At 34.6% G+C, this 22,727-nt stretch overlaps 3 protein-coding genes across 4 annotated transcripts; 2 read left to right on the top strand and 1 right to left on the bottom strand.

Moving 5' to 3' along the window:
* Nucleotides 1–544: 544 nt before the first annotated feature.
* Nucleotides 545–3,868, top strand: LOC116021815 (nuclear nucleic acid-binding protein C1D). Of its 2 annotated transcripts, none has more exons than XM_031262296.1 (6): nt 545–903; nt 1,007–1,062; nt 1,472–1,526; nt 1,841–1,921; nt 2,001–2,243; nt 3,520–3,868. In XM_031262296.1, exons 1-5 carry the CDS (start codon nt 669–671, stop codon nt 2,234–2,236), a joined length of 663 nt encoding a protein of 220 aa, XP_031118156.1. In that variant the 5' UTR covers nt 545–668; the 3' UTR covers nt 2,237–2,243; nt 3,520–3,868. The 2 variants fall into 2 exon arrangements, with proteins under 2 accessions (XP_031118156.1, XP_031118155.1); XM_031262295.1 differs by having other exon boundaries at nt 2,001–2,276.
* Nucleotides 3,869–10,259: 6,391 nt separating this feature from the next.
* Nucleotides 10,260–18,458, top strand: LOC116021850 (nucleoid-associated protein At2g24020, chloroplastic-like). The gene is made up of 7 exons (XM_031262344.1): nt 10,260–10,445; nt 15,373–15,530; nt 15,739–15,839; nt 15,937–15,976; nt 16,447–16,518; nt 17,551–17,607; nt 18,088–18,458. Exons 1-7 carry the CDS (start codon nt 10,343–10,345, stop codon nt 18,160–18,162), a joined length of 606 nt encoding a protein of 201 aa, XP_031118204.1. The 5' UTR covers nt 10,260–10,342; the 3' UTR covers nt 18,163–18,458.
* Nucleotides 18,459–19,495: 1,037 nt separating this feature from the next.
* On the bottom strand, nt 19,496–20,407 carry LOC116023039 (early nodulin-like protein 3). The gene is made up of 2 exons (XM_031263986.1): nt 20,135–20,407; nt 19,496–19,984 (listed from the first exon to the last, which is right to left on the bottom strand). Exons 1-2 carry the CDS (start codon nt 20,325–20,327, stop codon nt 19,626–19,628), a joined length of 552 nt encoding a protein of 183 aa, XP_031119846.1. The 5' UTR covers nt 20,328–20,407; the 3' UTR covers nt 19,496–19,625.
* Between the last annotated feature and the right edge of the window lie 2,320 nt (nt 20,408–22,727).

Raw genomic sequence — 22,727 nt, 5'->3', positions numbered from 1 at the left:
TACCCGATTCGTATAAATACAAGCATACTATTCCGTATTTTGCGTTATCATCCAGAAAACATTTTCCAGAAGTCATTTTCCTGCTTTCCAAACGGACCCTTAGTTTACAATGGCGTTGGTCAAGCGTCAATTGAAACTTGAATCCAAATAAAGATATGCATATTTATTAGAGTAAATATTTAAAATGGTCCATTGACTATATCATAATTTACAAATTAGCCCTTAACTATTAATTTTATTAATTAAATATTTAACTATTTAATTCTTACTCAATAATTTACAAATTAATCTTTCGTTGAGAAACTTATTGTGTAAGAATTGAATAGTTAATGACTTTATTAAGTAAGAATTAAATAGTTAAAAATTTTATTGAGTGAAAATTGAATAATTGAAAACTTAATTTACTAAATTTGATAATTATAAACTTATTTATGAATTATGTTATAGTCGAGGATATTTTAGATATTTACTCTATTTATTAAAAAAAAACACAAAAAAAGTAAATTAAAGAGGGAAACCCTGTCACTTACGGCCTACTTTAGTCAGTAGACAACGTAGTCCCTATCGGAAAGCCCTAAAACCTTCATTCGATTTCATTACTGTAAATTTCGCAAACAGCCAGAGTGCACTCTAATCGGGTTAAGGAGAGGTCAAGAATCTCCGAAGGGATGGAAGGAGTTGCGGAGGAGAGGGGCGGCGGCGGCGGCGGCAGCAGCCGGCAAGTGATTCCGGAGGCGGCGATGGATGCATTGAGGAGAACCTCCAAAAATATCGACGAACTGCATGCTAACATGGACCAGTTCTTGTCCGCCTGCGACGCCGATACTCTTTCTCGAATGAGCCCTCTTGAGAGGGCCCACTGTCTGCTCTTGCTCTCCAAAGCCGCCACCACTGTTTATGCATGTATGGAATACCCGTGGGCATACACTTGTATTATATTGGAATTGCGTTTTGTTGGATTCTTGCATTTAATTTGAGTTAATTCCTGATCTTTTGCTATTTTCAGTGAGGCTGAGATGCAAAGGGGTGAATCCAGATGAACATCCTGTGAAGTCGGAGATTGTATGTCTTCTTATCTCCATAATATTATTTCTAAAGATGTATGGCTTTTTAGTATTTTTCTTGTTGCATTGGAACAAATGGGTGTTTATTGGTTTATCTTTCTCCTTTCAATTTCCTGATATTCTGAGATTGGTGTTCCTTAGATTGATATATTTATGAGTTTGAGATGATGTGTAGAGCAAATGATGGAATTTTACTATTATGCCTTGTTTACCTCTTGAGCTTTTGATGAAGGGTGTTGCTTTTAGTAAATATATTTTGGTTGGTTTAGGTAAATTACGTTGGGATTGTTTACTTGATCAGTTGGGTGTTCCTGTTAAAAGATTTAAATCAATTGCATTTTGCCTAATTTTTGTTTAATTTTATCTTTTTATTATTGCATCTGAGGTTTTGATGGTCTTTAATGTAGGAGCGGTTAAACTTGTATCAAGAGAAACTGCAGCGTTCTGTGGATTTGAATAAAGGTATTACTTGATCCATATCATTCATTATGACCACAAGGATTGAAAGGGCATGCTTTTTTCTACTCCATATTTTGTTTGTTCCAAGTTGACATAAATTTCAGAAAATAGTTGATGTCTCAGATGGATGGGATTGAATGATCTCCAATCTACATTATTGGTTTGTAGAAACGGGAAATGAAACATTTCTAGATAGGCTAGTATTTACTAGATCAATGAATAATAGTTAGTTAGTTGAAGAATATGCATAATGTAGTAGTATACATATTGTTATTATGTTGCAATTATTTGACTTTTTTTTTCGGGGTTTCTCAAAGCACCACTGCGTCCCTCGGCCACCATAAATGCTCAAGCTGCAACTCGGTTTATTGAGCATTCTTTGCCTGATCTTACATCTGGTGAGTGATTGGCTCCGTTCTAGAAAGTTTTCCATTTGATTTGTTACCATTATAGCATAATAGCAGGCCTGTTTTGCAGAGCAGAAGCAGAGTATGAGAGAAATCAGCAAAGGGGAGGGGACAAGGATTAAATATTTGGAACGAGTTGTCCATAAGAAGAGAAAATATCAATCAACTGATAAACAATCTGTTCAAAGTGCTGCCCAGGAATTTCTTGAGAAAGCCAGTCGAGAGCTTCTTGGTGACAATAAAAATGGTTTTAAGGGACCCTTACGCCCACCCGAGGATTCTGATGAAGATATACCCATCGCTTAATCCTCTGGTAGATTTCATCTTATCTCTGACCTACAATCTGGTAACTATTTTAATTTTATTACTTTAAGGCATTTTCTATTCTGCTCGTGTCACAGTCCTATAAAACATCTATGTTCAATATTCTGATTCTATTGTCATCCTATTTTTACATGAATTGAAATTGTCATTTTTGGTATACTGTTCAACCCCCCCCAATACACACACACACAAAAACTACTGCATATTATGAGTTTGCCTTGATTCATAAGGCTTAATGTTGAAGTCTAGTGGAGCTTTTTTAGTGGTTAAAAAATGTGAGGCAGACTAATTTCCATTTTGTGCTAGTAGGGCTCTAATTGCTTTTGGTTTTCATTTTATTCGACCAGTGAGTACTTACCAAAAGAATCTATTCAACTAATTATTACATCATCTATAACTTGTTGACTGTATGCCTAATTGCCTATGGCCATATTTTGCATGCTTAGTGTTTGCTGCTCTTCTACCATTGGAAATAGTTTAGTAACTAAAAAATCCATTAACAATAACGTGGTGAACCTAAAGATAAGCTGCATATAGTCTAAGTGTCTAACTCTGTTATGAAAATTCATGAACCTGACAAATCTTTAGGTTGGACTTGGTGCACAGAGCTTTCTGATCTTGCACGGTTTGGGGAAGGAAGATGTATGCAACCTTAGCTTTATTTTCCAATGGACTTAAACCCCAGCCTGCCTTCTTCTTAGATGATTTCTATTGCCTTTACATTGCTTTGATAATTGCCATCTTGAATTCCTACACAAAGCATACGTCTTTTTGGTACAAATGACTGGACTTACTATTACTATTTACCATCTTAAAGACTGAACTTTTAGCTTTTTTCTTGTTATTCTCCTTGCTTTGGTCATTGCTTTCATTTTTTTGGAGTGATTGCCATTTATGGTGCTGGGCAAAAACAAAAAGGTGAAAAAAATTGCAATAATTTTTACATTTATAAAAGTCCATTCAGATTAGAGAACGAACATTAGACTATAATACTAGTCATGACAATCTGAACGAACATGATGATTATACCTACTTGCATGGGAATCACTTCAGGTGATATTTCCATGTGCTATGTGTGAAAATTACATACTTGCAATTCTATGCCAGAACCATATAGATGAACATTTTCTCTTCCCAATGGTTAATTCCTTTATTTGGCTACTTGATTTATGATTTAAGAATATTGAATATATGTGTAAACTGTAATGATGTGAAAAGTTGAATCGTGTGATCTGACCCACTTGTCTGCTGATATACTCCTGCAGGATTATCCAGTTTTGTGCCTGTGTTTGCAAGAAGACCTGAACCATGGAGTAGATCTGTCGGTTCTGTCTCATTTCTTTTCCCTTCCTTGACACGGAAGATGATTTATGCAGTTATACTCTTCTCAGTTTCAGGGATAAGTAGCTTTGATGTTTGTTTATATCGATAGTCTATGTTGTTTTTTCCTTTTGTTATGTTGTTTCATAAATAGCAGTAGTCTATGTTATGTTCTTGTTAGTAAAACATCACTCTAAAGATTTTGGAACCTGCTACTCTATGATGCTTGCCAGAAGCATTATGTGAATTTTGTTTTTGTATTTAAGGTTCAAAGATAATGTTTTCTCGATCTCACTCCTTAACAAAATGTTGTCTTCTGCTGTAAAAGTGAGCTCTTGAGTGGTGTTAAAAACTTAAAATAATACTTCAGATTTTGAAAATTCCTTTACACCTCCCACACTGTATTTTTATTTGATACAATAATTAGTACATTGTAATTAAATATAGAAAAGTGCACTTTCTCCTAATATAATTAGACCTGGCAAAGGCCTTGTGGTCAAGCGGCATGAAGTGATTCTTCCAAGTAGGAAGTCATGGGTTCGAGCCTTAGTGGGGGCAATGTTGACTTTGTTGCGCTTCAGTAAGTTGAGAAAGTATATGGACAGATACTACATGTAATAGGGTCAATAGTATTCAAAAAAAAAAAATTAGACCTGGCAATTATGGGCACGACTCGTTAACACGACACGAAAATAATGGGTTAGTGTTTAGCTTAACGTGTTTCGGGTTGTTAATGGGTTGACCCGTTAAGAATCCGTTATGTTTCGTGTCTTAACGGGTCAATCCGTTAATATTATCGTGTTAACTTGTCTACACAAATCTGTTTAGAACCTACTAAGAACCATTGTCATTAATGAGATTACAAAAAGATATCATGAATATTATTTATGTTCAATAATATGAAAATTTTGAATTTTTATTGTGTTCAATTTTATTCTAAAAACTAGTATGGACTTCTTTAATTATGATTTTTGCATGTTATTTTGTCATTTTATGAATGTTACAAATTGATTTTTTTTTTGTTTAATGGGTTGAATTGTAGGTTTTATTATATATATATATATATATATATACACTCACACACACACACACATATAACTTAACTTTAAAATTTGTCTTTTTTTAAAAAAAATATATTAATAGGTTTAACAGGTTTAAACAGGTTTCGTGTCATATCGTGTCGACACGACTCGAAACCTATTAACAAAACGTGTCATCGTGTCAACCCGTTTAACCCGTTAACAAATCGTGTTCGTGTTCTTGTTAAAAATTTGAACCCGTTAACATTAACGTGTCGTGTCCGTGTTTAGCCTTATCATGTTCATGTCGTTATCGTGTCGACCCGTTAACGAACTCGTATACACGAATTGTCAGGTCTAAATATAATAACACAATTCTTTATATTCACTAATTATTCATAAATTGATTGATTGTATTGCGAGTTAACAAAATAATACGAAAAGAACCCGTCGACATTCGCCAATCATTCATAAATTGATTGATTTTGTGTTAATAATACTTTTGATGTAATTTTTAAATATATTGTATATATTAATTCTAAATTTAATATTATGAAAAATTAAATTATAAATGACTTTAATTAAATTTAGTCATCTTTTAATTAGGCATATAAATGAGACTTCTTTTAATTAAATATTTAGATGTATAATTAAGTATTTTTTTAAAAAAATTTAATTATGGTCATCTTTGGTATAGAGCTTTTTGGATCAACTTTCAGTTTGGTTAGTGTAAATATCAACTTTATGGCCTAACATCAAACCACATGTCTATGTTTAAGCTTCTATCAAGTCAAAGTAATGGAGAAGAAGATTTGTTGGCCTTGTTTGGTTCCAAAGTTTGGTTATTTTGACCACTTTCAACATTTTGACTTGCTTAAAGTAATGTTTGGTAATTAACAATTTGATGCATAGCTTTTGTTCCAAATCGTTGAAATCCGAAAGCGGCTAAAAGTAGTGTCTCATATTGGCCTTGCGGAAAAAGAAAATCTTTCCACAAAACACCTTCTTAAGAAAAAAAATTAATTAGGACTTTTCAAATCCTCCAGACTTTGCACCAATGATTTCACCTTCACCGACCGGTGTTGTCTCCTCTTCCTGATAGAGCATTGCCAATAATTAAGTTTTTCAGAAAACCTAGAGTGGAGAAAACCCTCCTCCTTCTCTCTAAAGCTCTTCCTTCTCCTTCTAAGTTGCGCGGCGGCCGCCGCCTCCGCTAACCGCTTGCTTAGCGGAGGCGGCGTCTGCTCCTCTTCACCCTCGCCTTCTTCTTTTGCTCGCTTCTCGCCTCCTCTCCTCTCCTTTTTCGTCTCCCCTATCGCCTTCCACCATACATCTGTTCTCCCACAACAGCCGTTCTCTTTTTTTCTTTTCTTTCTTTACATCTGTTTTCCCACAACAGCCGTTTTCTTTTTTTCTTTTCTTTCTTTCTTCTCTCCATCAGGCCCCTGGCCATCCTCCGGTTGAAGCCGCCCCTTCCCTTCCCCTTCGTCGACTTTCCCCGGCATTCCTCCTTCTCCTGATAAGCTACATTTCAAAAAATAATATTATTTTATTTAGTAGTGGAGTTGGGGTTTGGAATCCACTTTTGCTTTGTCTGCTGGGGTTTGGAAAAGTTATTTGGGGTTGAGTGCTCTTTTTTTGTGCCACCCACTTTTTGTTTTTGCTTTTGTCTTGTGTGGTGGGGTTTGCAATTTTAACATGTTTCGGTTTGTTCTTTGCTATTTTGTTTTGTTTTTCTTGCAGATTGCATCTTCCTCTCGTTACTTTCACGAGTTGTCTTCCTCTCGTTACTTTCACGAGTTGTCTTCCTCTCATTTCTTTGACGAGGTCTTCATGGAGCGCTTATTGATTATAACAGTCATGGTGAATATGGAATCCATCCTGGGCAATGAAGATGACAACAAAAAAGAGCCTCTTCTGAACCATGTTATGGAGAAGGGAGTGTTGTCAATGAGCATAAAAATGGAGATGAGTACTCAGGTGGTGTGCAAGACTGCCCAACTAGTCTTGCCTATATTTAGCCAGGCTACAAATGACGTTAACGAAGCAACAAATTTCCTCAAGGAAAGCTTCCAATTTGCAACACAGTCTGCAAATCAAGTTTCTTTTAGCTTAGCTAGGAAAGTTGTATCTGACTGTAAGAAATGGCTTACCATTTCTTTGTGCTTTGTTGTAATCGTTCGAAGTTATTATTAATATATTATCTATTCTCAAAAAAAAAAGAAAAAAAAAATTAATTGTTATAATTTGGAGCATTAAGGCTTCTCAAAAGGGAATATCATAAGGTCATTGAGCTCATTTATTAAAGGAGCCTTAGTGCTCATAACTAATTTAATCAAACATCTCTTTACAAACAACTAATACAATTTGTCGGTCAAAATTGTTGACACAATCTGTTATCCGCTAATTGATAATTTTCAAAAAAGGTCTTTGAGTAGCTTAGATCAAAGTCAATAGTGAAAAATATATTCACGTTCTTCCTCCCTCTTTTCTGATTACAAAGATAATATTTATACTAGCTATTTTAGTGTTACAATGTATGAAATGATAACAAATGCGGTAATTATGTGTGCCCTCTATAATCGTGCCTGTCACGATTCATCTTGACATGTACTAGCACATATTTTGTTGAGCATAATTATCTCTAGCATCATTCTAACCGTTGGGCATTCTTGGATGTATATGGTCGAAATATCAATTTGATTGCCAATCATGTTTTGCCTTACACGTTACATCATAGATTATATTGTTGAGCTTATAAGTCAACGACAAATTTTACTCTGGATCATGGTTCACACAACTGTGTGGACCATGGTCCATAACAATGTCGTTTCTTTTAATAAAATGAAACGACACATGTTCTGTGTAATTAATTTTGTTTGTATAACATATTCAATTTCATTTTATATACATTGTAGTTTTATTTTGTTTCAACTACAGTTTCATTTGACATTATGCATACAATAGTTTTATTACATTGAGACCTATTATTGAATTCCGTTTTATACATACTGTAGTCATATTACAACACCACTGAATTATAATTCTAATTCAACTACGGTTTCATTGGACAATATACACCCAAATTAAATACCTGTGAAATTGTTATTAAGTTTCATTTTATATACATTGTAGTTTCATTACAACACAACTAAAGTATCATTTTAATATAACTACAATTTCATTTGACAATACTAAATACTAAATACAAAAGACGCATACTAGCAAAAACTAGTCCACCATATGTACGAGACAACCATGTCGTCTCAAGTCAAATGATTATTGCATACTTGTAACATACAACATACCGATGACACGTAGGTAAACACCATGCAGTACGTTGTTGTCAGTCATTGTTTAATGACTTGTTCTCTAATAATCATCCACATGTCACTCTCTTAATCTCATACAGAATGACATGAGACTTACCATAAGGACAATGTGCTAGTCTTATCGAAATTCTAATGCCCAATTAGAATTCCTACGACTATAAATATTTTTATAATACTTCATTTATTAATTCTTAATCACTCATATTCTTAACTCTTTAAGAATGAAGAATTAGAAAGATTGTACAGAATAATATCAAATACTAATTAAGTCAAAAAAAAATAAATAAAACAATTATTTATTATATTTATTTAATAAGAAATTAATGACCAAAACAATAAATGTTGACTCCTAGAGCATACATGTCTAACAGGAAAGACCTACCTTTCAAAGTGTAACAAGGGACGAATGATAAAGTCAACCATTCGTATCCAAGAGGTTTAAGGTTTGAACTATTAACCTAGTTAACAATTCGAAAGAACTGCTTGAAACATTCTCTGAGCTAACAGTTTGAAACCTTAAAGTCTGAGCGAATGTGTTCAAGGAAAAGTGAGTCCTAGGAACAAATCTCATTGAAGATTTTCCCTTAAAAGCCTAGACAATTTCTGCAGAACAAAAAGTTATGTTCAACGCAATAATTAAGTCCTTAATGGCTGGAAAGTCTGACACGCTCACCTACCATCCATATTACACGCCGGTCTCTACCCAGGTTAATAGCCGTTTGAATTTGGTTTCCCTCCACCTTTTTCACCACGCCTATAAATACCCTCTTCTAAGACTGAAGAAGGGGTTGGTCAATCAAAAAATTTTTAGTGTTAAAAACTTTCAAAGCATTCAAGTATTTTTCACATTTAGTGGTCAGTGAGAGAAAGAGACAAGCTACAAAATTTACATCCAGACTACAAGAGACTTGAGCTACTTTCATAGAGAAAATTAAGATCATCAAGCCAAGCTCTCTTTGTTGGAGAAAGAGGAATTGATTTCTTCCAACTTGTATTCTCTACTCGTCGGTAGTAGTAGAAAAGGACGGAGTAAACTCAGTGAAGAGTTGAAAAATCTGGTGGAGTTCACGACTGACTTTGTGTTCAAAGCATGAACGTCTGGATTTTATACTGGAGGTGCAAACCTCCTAGGAATTCCAAGGAGAAGAGTGGAGTAGGCTGAGTTGACCGAACCACTATAAAATATCTCTCTCTCTCCCTCCCTATCCCTCTCTCTTTTTTACTTATTGTTTTTCATCGCATATAGTCTTGAACCAAACTTAAAATTTTACAAGAACAAACTTACGTGCCACGAACTTTAAAAAGGGGATAAACTAATTTCCGTTGTGCATACTCTCGAGAAGTTAAAGTTACTTCTGTGATACTTTAACATTTCATAAAATTTTTGAAAATCTTACAAGTCTATTCACCCTCCCCTAGACTTGTACCCCTTTCTTACGGAACAAACAAACATAGATTAATTAAAAGTTAAACTACATAAATCAAAATTTCAACAAAATTAAAATTCTATAATAAAAATATTATTTGTATTACAACTATATTTTATATTAAAATAATTAAAGTATTAATATAAAGTTTTTATTTATGAGAATATAAATTATTTTGGTGTATGAATAAACTTTGATATAAATGGGTTGAAAATGAATAAAATTTGAAAAAAAATATATAAATATATCCATTTTCATGTAAAATTTGGTACATAATTTGTCATTTTGGGTTGGAGATACCTTACTAACTTGTCTTCCAATTTCGTATTACTTTTTTTTTCTTAATTCTTATTAATTATATTATAATACTAGTAACAATATTATTTAAATTTTCATATAATTAATCATTTAAAGTTATTTTTATTTATTTATTTAAATATCTACATAAAATCAATTTATTGATTATTAAATATAATTATTTTATAATAAGTAATTATTATATAATTATTAGTACATTATTTTTATAAAATATTCGCAAATCCATATATTGTCTTTTGTTTTTCATATTAACCACAAATTATAAATAATTAATTTTATATATTTATTTTTTACGAATCATTATTATAATTCGCTATCTATTAATTAATTTACTAACTACGGATCGTAAACAATACCAATATCATTAAACCTGGGAAAATGTCGTGTTTATATGTTCTTGAAGTGTTCTAGTTTTCTGGAAACACGATTTACACATTTTGCTAACCAATCCTTTTAAAAATACTAAATTTAAAATTCAAAATAATATATAATATAGTTTTACGGAGTAATTTTTTAAAAAAGATTTTTGTTTTATTTAATTTAATTTAATTCTGAAGAAAAATATGCGCTTGAGTTTTATCATCCAAAGCTAATGCTATAAACCTCTGACCACCGCCCCCTCTCTTCTTCCGTGGCCCGAATGCCCATTTCTCGTAGCTGAGCTTCCTAGAGATGGCGGTTTCTCCGAGCGCAGCCCTTTCGGCTAAATTCTCAAGCTGCCACTCCGTAATTGAACAGAAAAGACCTAACTTGTGTTTCTCTTCGCTCAATTTCTGTAAGCTTGTTTTCCCTTTTACTTGATTTGATGCATTTAATATTCCTGTGTTGTAAATTTGCGTTAGCTTATGGTTTTTCAGTCTGGGTATTGGGTATTTTTCTTGTGTCAAATGGTTTTCTTCAGATTCTGAATTTGCTGGTTTAGGAACTGTGGCGTTTTGAGATTTCACCATTGCCCTGCGGCAGCGTGTGGGAATATTTTTTCTTTTATTTATCGTTTTCCCCTTCTGGTAATATGAAGTTAAGAACATGGAAAACTGTGGGTCTTTAATGGTTTTAAAGAAATAGCAGGAACAAAAAACTGATGAAGATGAAAATAGGGATAGGCAATGCCTGTATTTGGGGATTGGGCATTTGAACTCTTAAATGGATTTAACTTGTGAAAAATGGTAACTTTTAGCGTAAAATTTAATCTTTGATTAACATTATTACACTCCACTCCTTCCCTCCCTGCCCTTATCTGCACAAAATATAATCTTGGTGGGTACATGAGGTAACAAGTTCTTGTTTGAGACTTGGTATCAGATTTAAGTGTGTGTCTGCGTATTCACTTGTGTATTTGTAGAATAGAGAAGTAATGGAAGGGAGGGTGAGTGACTATGTGTTATGAATGCTTAGTGAAAAGCTATTATCCTGGAAACTGATGTAGCCTAGCATACAAGGTTAGGATTTAGAGACTGATAATGTAGTAGATGGATGCTTTTGCTGGTCGAGCTTAGGCTTGTTACTTCAACCTTGTTGTGACTGGTGAGGCTGCTCTAAGGCAGTTCTTATCCTCAATTCCTCATCAATAATATGACAGTTGGATTACTCACATACTCACACAGTGAGGAGTGGGGTTTACCTCGTTAATCCAAAAAAAAATATGACAGTTGGATTGCAGTATTACACTTTTAAGGACCAACTTGTTTGAATCAGAAATATGATTACTTAGAATGCCTTTTATTTTTATTTATTATTTTTGTTCAGTAAAGCCAATAGGCATTCTATGTTGAATAAACATTTGTAGAGCCCTTTGGGGCACACAATCTTCTGCTTTCCAATCTAAACACATCATCTGGCGAGATGATTTTCTTCCACTATAGCTAATTGTAATCAAGAGAAGAATATATATATATATATATATATATATATATATATATATATATATATACATACAATTGAATTATATGAAGAGGAAGGGATACACGTATATATACCTCAGAATGATACTAACTATGATATTTCGGATTATTCCCTAAATAATCCCTAAAGCCTAAAACCATGTTGTAATAACTAAATATATTACGTACTAAACATATATGCATAACGTCTAATACTCCCTCTCAAGTTGGAGCATAGATATTAGCCATGCCCAATTTGTTACATAAGTAATCCACCCAAGACCCATTTACTACTTTTGTAAAAAGATCTTCTAATTGTTATCCTATCTTCTCAAACTCTGTAGAAATTAGGCCTTGTTGTTTCTTTTCTCGGATGGACATGACAATCAACTTCAATGTGCTTGGTTCGTTCATGAAAGACAATTTTGACTACAATACGGGGAGCAACTTGATTATCACACCATAACTGCATATGAATAGGAGCCTTGAATTTTATTTTATTCAGAATGTGATACATCCACAACCACAAGATTTCACATGTTAATTGTGTCATTGCTCTATATTCTGACTCTGCACTCAACCACAAGACAACATTATGCTTTTTGCTTTTCAATGAGATCAAACTCCCACTAAATTAGACACAAAATTTGGTTGTAGATCTCTGGTTTTCCTTAGACCATGCATAATCCGCGTCTGCAAATCATTCAATCCTCATATGTCCATATTTTTTATATACAATTCCACGCCCTAGAGCCCCTTTCAAGTAGTTCAAGATTTGTTCTACAGCTCTCCAATGGTCAACGGTTGGAGATGCCATAATCTGATTTACACCACTGATTGAAAAGTGAATATGCAATATATGGACGAGTTACATCAAATGGCTCCCCTTCTAGTGGTAACTGTGAATTAAGGATCATTGGAGTACTACATGGCTTGGCTCCCAATTTTCCTGTTTTTGTTAATAGGAAGTACATATTTCCGAGAGAGAAATATACCTTTCGTACTCCTTGTCACCTCAAGATCTTTAGTCTGAAATTGACCATGAAGGAATATCTTAGATTAGAAGATCATACCCCCCTCCCCCTGCTGACTATGAGAAGTTGAAGGGGAAGAGAAGGGAACATCTATATGGAAAGTTACATCAATTGACACCAGATATCTTCCCGTATTTGGTCAATAACACCTATACCTCCTTTTGGACACATGGGTATCCCAAAAAAATGCACTTTAGTGATTTTGGGTCTAACTTTGTAACATGGGGCCGTACATCCCTAACAAAACAAGTAAATTCAAATGTTTTCGAAGGAATAAGAAACACAAACTTTTGTGGGAAGAGAAAATGGTAGGGCGTTTTTCCATGTAATATCGAACATCGCATATGGTTGATTAAGAAACAAACAGTAGAGATTGCATCAGTCCAAAAGTGTTTGGGAACTTGTATTTGGAACAAGAGAGCCCGAGCATCTTCTAATAAATATCTATTTTTCTATTGAGCAACTCGATTTTGGGATGGGGTGTCAACACAAGATGATTGATGTAGAAAACCATGTTCAAGCATATGAGGTAAAGGGATCATAAAAGTACTCTTTAGCATTATCATTTCGTAAAACATGAATAGGAATATTAAATTGTGTTTTTATCTAAGCACAAAAAGCATGAAAATGAGAAAACAATTCAAATTGACTTCTCAATTCTCATGAAATATAACCAAATCATATGAGAATAATCGTCAATAAAAGTAACAGAATACTGAAACCTAAATTTGGATATAACGCGACATGGGTAGACATCAGATTGAACTAACTCAAATGGAGCACTAACTCGTTTATTAACTCTAGGACTTAAGCTAACCCGATGATGTTTAGCAAACTGATAGGACTCACATTTTAAAGAAGACACATGATGAAAGTGCGGACACATCTTTTTCAACAAAGGTAAAGAAGGATGACCCAAGCGACAATGAGCTTCAAAGCGAGTACCCATCCCCAAATAGGTACAACTCTTGATATATAGGGATTAAGGGTGTAGAGACCACTAGATTCATGTCCTTTACCAATAATTTTCTTTGTTGTAAGATCCTAAAATATGCAGTGTGTAGGGGAAAAAGTTACAAAACAGTTCAAAGCATGAATGATTTTACTATCAAAAAGCAAATTAAAAGACAAGTTGGGAAGACTCGAAAGGGATGATAACAAGGGGTCAGGAGTTAGATTTGTAGTGCCAAGCCCAAACACTTTTGAGGTGGATCCATCTGTTAAAGTAACATGGGAAATGGATGGATTAGATTGAAAGGTAGATAGGAGGCTAGAGTTTTTTGTCATATGATTTGTGGCTCTCGAATCAATAACCCATTTGGAAGTGGAAGAGACTAGGCAAGTATTTGGATTACCTGATTTGGTAACAACTATGATTGAGGCAGAAGATGAAAAATTCCTAGTACTTTAGGAACTTAGCATAGTCATCTGTAGAGATTAAAACCGTTTTCTCATAATTAGCATCTGAAGAAACCACATTTGCAAATCGATTCCCTTGATTTTTATTCTGAAGCTTCTGACAACCCTTCTTCATATACCCTGGCTCCTGGCAATAATGACAAATTATTGCATTTGAGCTTTGTCCTAGAGAGTCCCTACCCTGATAAGATTGCCTCTCAGAATCACCCCATATATTTGTGGCTCACAAGTACGCTACTTAACTGAGTAGTGTGAAAAGTCTATGTACGTAGTACTCTGGAGAATACATCAGATAGAGACATGAGCTCCTCACTTGACATCACTTGGGATTTGGGTGGTTCTAGCCGAGGATGGGGGCCAACCAAAAAGCGCATGATAGCCATCTGTTCACGCTGCTTTTATTGTTCTTTTGTATCCAATGTAAATGGCATTAATTCATTAAGGGCCTCATAAGTTTTCTTGAATTCCATAATGTAAGTCTGTAAAGGTTTGTCAAGCATTTCAGCATGATAAATTAAGTCTGTAGAGGCGATTAGAACCCGTGAGTTTGTGTTCTGTGATTCTTGCATTTATCGGAAGAATGTCAGACACAACTAGGGACTTATTTTCAGCCATTATGACAATTGAAGATGCACCAACACACCACACAAACCAAGAGTACACCCAACTTAGGCAAGGAAATAATTTTTAGTCGCAACGCAACAATTAAGAAACTGTCTAAACTAAAATAACATAGAAAGATGTTACCGGAGCCTCCAATGGCAAAAATTGAGTCCAAAATAGCGTTGTAAATGATCAGGCAACCCTGGGAAGGGCAGCCGGAGTTGATTCCGATAAAGCAACACGACGCATGCGCTAGCACATGAGAATCTGGCAAGCGACTACTGCAGCGTGTGAGAGTCACGTTCAGGTCAGATCAACCCCAAATTTCACAGTCCGGTCGATTAGTGACTGGCGATTCTCTTGACATGGGCGGTGACAACAAACGGCTGGCAGAAAGCACGACCCAAACTTCTGTTGAGTACAGAAGAAGAGAGAAAAATTTCCTTCTCGAACCTAAAGCTCTGATACGATGTAATCTAGAGAAGAATATGTATATTTCAATTATATGAAGAGGAAGGAATACATGTATATATACAATTAGAACCAATAGTAACTATGGTAAGGATTGCCATTGGAAATATCCCTAAACTTAAGCCTAAATCATGCTGTAATAAAGGCTAAATATATACATACTAAATATATATGCATAACGCCTACCACTAATCAACCCGCTAGGAAACTCTTTTCTACTTCTTGTTTCTCTTTTTTAGTTGTTTATTATGATGCTGAAGCTTTTACTGACATTTTTTTTTTTTGGGTAATATAGGTAAATTAAACTTGAAGACAGGACTTGTTGGTACTCCAGTTTTGTCATGCCCAGGTGGCCAGAGTAGGCAGGCTAGGAGATCTGTACAAGTGTATGGTTTATTTGGCAGTAAAAAGGACAATAATGACAATGGTGACAATAATGATAATGCTTCAAAGGTTTCTCTCTTCAAATTCAAATTTAATTATTCCATAAGATTTTATTTAATGGGAACTTGACTTTTTGATGTATATTGTGAGCTACCCCTTAGATGAACATCTTTGAGTTCCATTGAGAAACTCAGCAAACAATAAACACAATAAAGTTAGCCATAAAAAATGGAGTTTTCTATTGATGCAACTGTTGTAACCTTCTTGTAATATCCAGGCTGGAATATTTGGAAACATGCAAAACCTTTATGAGACTGTAAAAAAAGCACAGATGGTTGTCCAAGTTGAGGCAGTACGTGTACAGAAAGAACTTGCAGCGTAGGTTTTGCCAATAGATTCTCCTTCTCCATATAATGTTGTGTAAGATGTTTATCTCAATTCTTTAAGATCTGTTTATCGTTGCCACTCTTTACAGAGCAGAGTTTGATGGTTATTGTGAAGGTGAGCTCATAAAGGTATAACATTTCTTTCCTTGAAATATTTCACATGGCACAAGCTTCATGATGCATAGATTCTATCTTAGTGTAGTTTAGAGGAGTGGGGAAGAAAACACAACAAAGCTTGGAACTATCTATTAATGTCGACATCCGATTTTCACACCATGAGCAATACATGGTAGTTAGTTTTGGGATACTCATCTAGTTTGCATCATCGTAGTGTATTATGTTGTGCCTATTATTTGGAAATTACATTATTGTTTCCTACATGTTTCGAATGATTTACGTAGTATAATCTTATTGATGGTTTTCCTTGAAAATCACATTATATCTTATAATTGATTAAAAACCAGTTTCTATCTACTGTAAAAAACCTATTCTTGAAGAAAGGGGATGATTTTTTGTTACCATAATAAGCTCTGCCTTAGACTCTATCTAGATCTCAGATAAAGAGTGAGTATGTGGAAGTAATTTCGTTTTTGTTTTAGGCAACACTTTCTGGTAACCAGCAGCCTGTGCGGATTGAAATAACTGAAGCGGCAATGGAATTGGGACCCGAGGTAAGTAGATTTCATATGTTTACACGTCAAATTCAACATTAGTTTACTGTTTCAACATCATTTGCTCATCAAATCCTAAATAGAATGTTTACTGTTTACACCAATTCCCCTCTGGGAGGGAAGAGAGGAAGTTTGAAAGGAACTTCTCAAAACGTGTGACTTTCAAAAATTGGACAAAAATGTGTAATAAGCATTGTGTAATGCGTCTTCAGGATAACTAATGCGTTCATCAGCTTTCCAGAAATTCTTCTCAAAATTAAAAATTTGCAATTTTCCGGAAAGGGAAAATGGAATTTTGTTTCTCCAACTATGGGCAGATAGTCAAATCACTCACTCAATTATATGTCACCACATTTGGTCTTTGAGTTGTCAAGGTTGTGGTGGAATTAGTCCTTGAAGTAATGGTAACATTAGCATTACATTGATGGTTAAATACACAAAACTCCAACTTTATAAGGTTATTTTTGTAAATTTTGCAGCATGCAATAACTTTATTAGGAAGAAAGGTTTATATTTACACTCTCTAAGCTGTACAGTACTTCATTAGGAAGAAAGCTTTATATTTACAAAAATAACTTTAATAAGGTTGGGTTTTCAATATTCAAAAATAAAAAATTAACATTTCCATCATAGGACTAATTCCACCACAACACTCGGGTACCAAATGTGGTGGTGTGTGGTGGTGACATGTATAATTGAGCGACTAAATTCACTATTTGCTTACAATTGGAGGGACAAACTGTTCTTTTCCCTTTCAAAAAACTTAAAATTTGTAGAAATGTGCATTATTATATATATATGGTGCAAAATCGATTGCACACGCTTTATTCAAAATTTCAATATCCAAAAGAAAATTTTTTGAAAATTTCTAAACGCATCACTCTTATGCGTTTCCTATAAAACTCATTTGGCGATGATGGTATATCGCACCTTTTTGTTCAATTTTTAAAAGTTATACACATTTTTGTCAAATGGGATTGAACTTGGGTAACTTGAAAAGAAGTGGTAACAGAATGTGTTGCTTGGATGCAGAAGCTCTCTGTTTTGGTGACTGAGGCATACAAGGATGCACACCAGAAAAGTGTACAGGTGAGAAACCAATTCCCATGGCCATGGCTAGTGGCGTTAAGGTGGGCCGAAGTCCGCAGGCCAACCCTTAAATCACGGGTTAGCTTGCGAGTACCGCCGGCCTACCATAATACACACACACACACAACACATTAAAAACTTTAAAAATTAAAAAATTTTAATTTCTAAACACGGAATCTTAATATTGTTCAGGTTAAATTATTAGAATATGCTCCGTATATAATACTATAATAAATTTATTTTTTTAAATTTTGAAGTTTGCCCGCATGAGGCGGGCTAGGGTTGCGTAATCCTAGCCCCCTGGGGCTTCACAGACCGCCCCGCAAAAAAAAAAAAAAAAAAAAAAANAAAAAAAAAAAAAAAAAAAAAAGCCCATGGCGGGTGGACCAGCCCGCATTGACACCGCCCATGCCTAACTCTTCTTTAGCATGTGAGTCTCCGGAGATTAATGCTTCTTAAAACTTTGTATGGTGTTGGCAGGGGATGAAGGAGAGAATGAGTAATCTTGCTCAGAGTTTAGGAATGCCACAGGGCCTAAGTGATGGATTGAAGTGATGATGATGATGATGGTGTTTCTTTCCAATTTGTATCTTAGTTTTTGCTTTGTCCCTTTCTCTCTAGGTTTTCAATTTGTACCCCCATAGTATTATTTATTTTTGTCCCTTAGAGAATTAACCTTCACCAGTTTTCAAGTCATATCTTCTTTAAAATTCTGTATGTACTTTTATTTCAACATCTGTAAGGGGAATAATAAGACAGATTGGACAACAACCCTCTCTAGGTAAAAAATCATTGCACAACCTCACTCTGTATGAAGAAAGAAATCATGAAAAAAGGTTATTTGGTGAAAATTAAAGCAAATTAGATAAATTGTTTAAAAACAAAGCATCATGATAAATTATAAGAAAATTATATTCTCTGATTTATGAGAAAAGCCTATTGTTTCTATTCAAAGGTGCTCACCGGGTGAAGCCTGTCATTAAATTAATTTTTACAACTTTATGGTTATCAATTTGGTTGAAGTTGCTCAATATCTTTTTACATTAGTAGTGGCAAATTATTGTGTGGATTATGGTCAATACAATGTTGTGGAGCATAAAAAAATTTACATTTTTAGTATACTAAAAATTCATTGTTTGTGTATTGAATGTTCATTATACAAAATAATATACTTTTAGTACTCAAATAATGTATTTTTTTAATACAATGTACATTATTTGATAGTATGATCAACACAATAATGATTGTTGAGTTAATTTCATGACTTTTGAGTTCTTATTACTTTTTGTGTATAATTTTAAAAATTTTCAAATTTTGTGCCTAATTTTGTTAATTTTATCAATTTTAGTTCTTTTAGACTAAATTGACAGCGAAATGTTGCCGAATTTTATATTTTACGGGGAAAATCGTCATCCCGAGGAAAGATCTTCAATATTTAAACAAAAAAAAAAATCATATTAAGAGAAAAAGAAAAGCAAGCTATAAATCTCATAGATATGATTTTACAATGATTTTGTTTATTAAAGATGTTTCCTTGTGATGACAAATTTACCACTAAAAATATAAAATCTTGGCAACATTTCGCTGTCAATTTGGTTGGAATGACCAAAACCAATAAAAAATTAAAATTAAAAAAATCAAAACTGTGCAATAGAGAACCTCAAAAGTTATAGGAACAAAAGTGAAATTAATTCATGATGGTTAATACTCACAAGAATTAAGTAATTCTTTTAAATTAACTAAAAAAAACAAAACAAAAAAATCGGTATTGATTTATTAAAAAAAAAAACTAAATTTGGATACTTTAAAACATTAAAAATTTAAGAAATTTTCAGAATTGCTTATTCTGTTCGTTTGGGAGGTAAAGAATATTTTGTTAACCAAAAAAAAAAAAAACACCAATATATTAATATCATTAAATTAAAATACCATCAAAATAAATGAATTAAATTAAAGAATATGAAACTCCATACACCAAATGGAGATCTACCAAAATTCTATAAATGTCTCACTCTCACTCACATCAGAAACAACAACCCAACCATAAGCCCAAGTCCCACACCCAAGCTGCCCTTCAAGCCTACAGCTCCGCTAGTCGGAGCCACCGCCGGAGCTTCAACCTCATCCGCCGGAGAAGGCGCCGCCGCCTCCAAGAACTTCCTGGTGTGCTTCTCAGACATAACCACCACAATCAACTTCTGCCCCTTCTGGCAATGCCCCTCTGCACCGCTGATGAAGTAGTACGGCCCGGATCGCTCCAGCACTATCTTCGTGTCCCCGTCATTGTGGGCCCCGATCGGCATTGATGTGTTGCAGGTCACGTAGTCCCTCTTGCTCACTTCTAGCACCGCGTCCGTTTTGCCGTCATATTTCCACACTGCAAAACCACCACAAAAACATTAAGTCGATACCACTAATTAGGCAAAAAATTATAACTAGTAGCGAATACACAATTTTATGTACAATTATAACTAGTTGCGAATACGCAACTTTCCAAAGTGAATATTATTTATAGTAAGTATTTTACCTAGAGAGTCACCGGGGAGGAAGCGAGTTTTCTCGGCCCAGTTATTCAGAGAATCGGAAGGAGAAGAAGGGATTTTCCAGGCGTCAGATTTGCCGCCGACCAAGTGGTCTCTAGCTTCTGTGAAGCTGATGAAGAGGAAGAATAACAACAGAACCGCCACTGAATAAGAAGAAGAAGAAGAAAAACCAGCCATTTTTGTTTAATTTTCTCTGCTTGAAGAAACGCTATTATCAGCGAGAGAGAATAGGAGAGAAGAGAAGAAAAGAGATGAGATGGTTGCTGGGGAAGAGAAGAAGGGATGGTGAGTATATATAGCGCAGAGGGAGAGTGAAAAGTGAAAACTAGCCGTTGGAGTTGTCAGGTAGCTGAAAAGCATTTGTTTAATTTATGTTCTGGGATTACGAGAACTGGAATACGGAGTATATTGTTTTGTCGCCAACTCTACAACGGAAAGTATTTGTCCCTTTAACGGTCAGGATTCAAAGGCATTTATGTGTAACGCTTCTTTCACTGCATGACTTAATTATACTTTATTTTGATCCTGACCGTTGTCTTGTTGTTATTCACCATTGATTATACTCCCCGGCCCGGAATTAGTTGTCACAATTACTTTTTACACATTTTCTAACAAAATTAAGTAAATATTATCTTACACAACTCTACAACGGAAAGTATTTTATCTTACAAATTTTTGATATAGACACTTATCTTGGAACCCACATAATAAAAATATTTAATATTTATTTGTCACATCATAAGTTAAAAGTAAAAGTAGAATAATAAAAATATTCAATATTTATTTGTCACATCATGGGGTAAAAGTAAGAGTAGCATAACTCTTTTTTTAATACGAGCCAACGCCCCACGGGAGATTAAACATGTGACCTCTCACTTGGGAAAGCCACAGCTATGCCGCTCGATGGAAAAGGCCTTTGGCATGTAGCATAACAGCCATAACTCTTTTTTTAATATGAGCCAACGCCCCACAGGAGATTAAACCTGTGACTTCTCACTTGGGACGGCCACAGTTACGCAGCTCGATGAAAAAGGCCTTTGGCATGTAGCATAACTCTCAGGGAAAACACGTTGCAGTTGTACTTGTGACTCAGGAGTCCAGGTGTCATCAACCAGCAGCGCTATCTGCCACGCGTTAATATTCTACGGACTTTAACGTCTTCTCTCATGCAAAGCCCAAGCTGCCGCACCAACTCAAACACGCATAAAACGATCTCCCCATAAAATGATTCAGCAATCCATATATGCATATAGCAAATCTGAACAAAACATAAATTAATTTTATTTTTTTTTAAAGGAAGTTATCCCCTTATCATATATCGCGAGTATGGCGGATGCGCCGAGGACGAGCGCGGCGGAGGGACCAAAGAGAGCAAACCCGGCCGCAGAAGTGCTGCACCAGCGGCGAGGTCTGCCGTACAGCCCGGCAAGCATGGCGCTAGGCGGGGTCGCCATCATTGGCGCGGTTTGGTATTTCACCATCTACACCAAGAAGAAGCGGGAAGCGAGTGCCGGAGACGTCGCCAGAGTATCCGCCGGGGCAGCCAGTCCGGAGGAGACGCATCCCCGCAAATAGACTTCTTTTGCATATCATATGATTCTCCGCCCATATCATACACCATGTTATATTATTATTATTATAACATAGTTATAGGGTAATGGATAATTTTATGATTCTGTATGAATAATTTGAAGAAAGAGATTAAAGAATATATACTAAATTTGTTGGTGATATTCTATTCTCTTATTTCAATTATATTTTTTGAAATTAGTGCTGTCACTTAACTATATATGTCTTCTTTTCTTATTTTCTGGAACTTAACTCCTGACATATTTCTATATAACCTCAGGCTGTATCACCATACTTTCTAGCAACCTAGAACAACGTTAGTTTTATGTTTCTATACGAGGCCATTGACAAACGAATTAGTAGTTGCATAAATGCAAAATCGAGTAGTACAGTGATCGATTAACACTTGTAGAAGAAGTCTTTGAGTATATATGAATTCTATTCTCGAATAATATAATAATTCATGTATGTACTCTTGTTTTTGAGTTGGATCAATCAAACAAAAAAAAAAATTGAAGAATTTTTAAAAGAGAAAATGACGCTTTTTCTCCCTATGTTAGGTGTATATAGCACTTTTCCTCCCTGTGTTATTAAAGTGGCTCCACCCTCAGTTATTTTAAAAGTGGTAACTTCCCCCCTTAATGTTAAATTGACATTTTTATCCTTAAAATAATTATTCATTTATTTTTATTCTCCATCCAAGTTTACTAATATGTATGGAAGATATGGTTCGATACGAACCTAATCGAACACTGTAACAATTGAATTTAAATAGTATGGACGGTTACGGTTACAATTCATAACTGAAAAAACAAAATAAAATAATTGTTGAATTAAGACTATTTTTAAATAAGAATAAAATTAAAAATAAATAAATAAATAAGTTCTTATTGGCGGTTCAAAATCGAAATTGTAATTGAACCGTACCGATTGATCAAAATAAGTGTTTGATCATTTTCACCATATATGACTGTGGTTCAGTTCCAGTTCACGGTTCAACAATTATTT

Source organism: Ipomoea triloba, chromosome 6, assembly GCF_003576645.1.
Source record: "Ipomoea triloba cultivar NCNSP0323 chromosome 6, ASM357664v1".
NCBI classification, from domain to species: Eukaryota; Viridiplantae; Streptophyta; class Magnoliopsida; order Solanales; family Convolvulaceae; genus Ipomoea; species Ipomoea triloba.
Note: the sequence above shows the minus strand (reverse complement) of the source record. Positions and strands in the feature narration are given on the sequence as shown.

What these genes read in the sequence shown, in the direction of transcription:
- LOC116021850 (XM_031262344.1), top strand. Translation starts at nt 10,343, where the DNA reads ATGGCGGTTTCTCCGAGCGCAGCCCTTTCGGCTAAATTCTCAAGCTGC. An exon ending in ATAATGATAATGCTTCAAAG is followed by an intron (nt 15,531 to 15,738) that starts GTTTCTCTCTTC and finishes TGTAATATCCAG; the next exon opens with GCTGGAATATTTGGAAACAT. An exon ending in CAATGGAATTGGGACCCGAG is followed by an intron (nt 16,519 to 17,550) that starts GTAAGTAGATTT and finishes GCTTGGATGCAG; the next exon opens with AAGCTCTCTGTTTTGGTGAC.
- LOC116023039 (XM_031263986.1), bottom strand. Translation starts at nt 20,327, where the DNA reads ATGGCTGGTTTTTCTTCTTCTTCTTCTTATTCAGTGGCGGTTCTGTTG. An exon ending in CCTCCCCGGTGACTCTCTAG is followed by an intron (nt 19,985 to 20,134) that starts GTAAAATACTTA and finishes GTGGTTTTGCAG; the next exon opens with TGTGGAAATATGACGGCAAA.
- LOC116021815 (XM_031262296.1), top strand. Translation starts at nt 669, where the DNA reads ATGGAAGGAGTTGCGGAGGAGAGGGGCGGCGGCGGCGGCGGCAGCAGC. An exon ending in CGCCACCACTGTTTATGCAT is followed by an intron (nt 904 to 1,006) that starts GTATGGAATACC and finishes TGCTATTTTCAG; the next exon opens with TGAGGCTGAGATGCAAAGGG. An exon ending in TTTGCCTGATCTTACATCTG is followed by an intron (nt 1,922 to 2,000) that starts GTGAGTGATTGG and finishes CCTGTTTTGCAG; the next exon opens with AGCAGAAGCAGAGTATGAGA.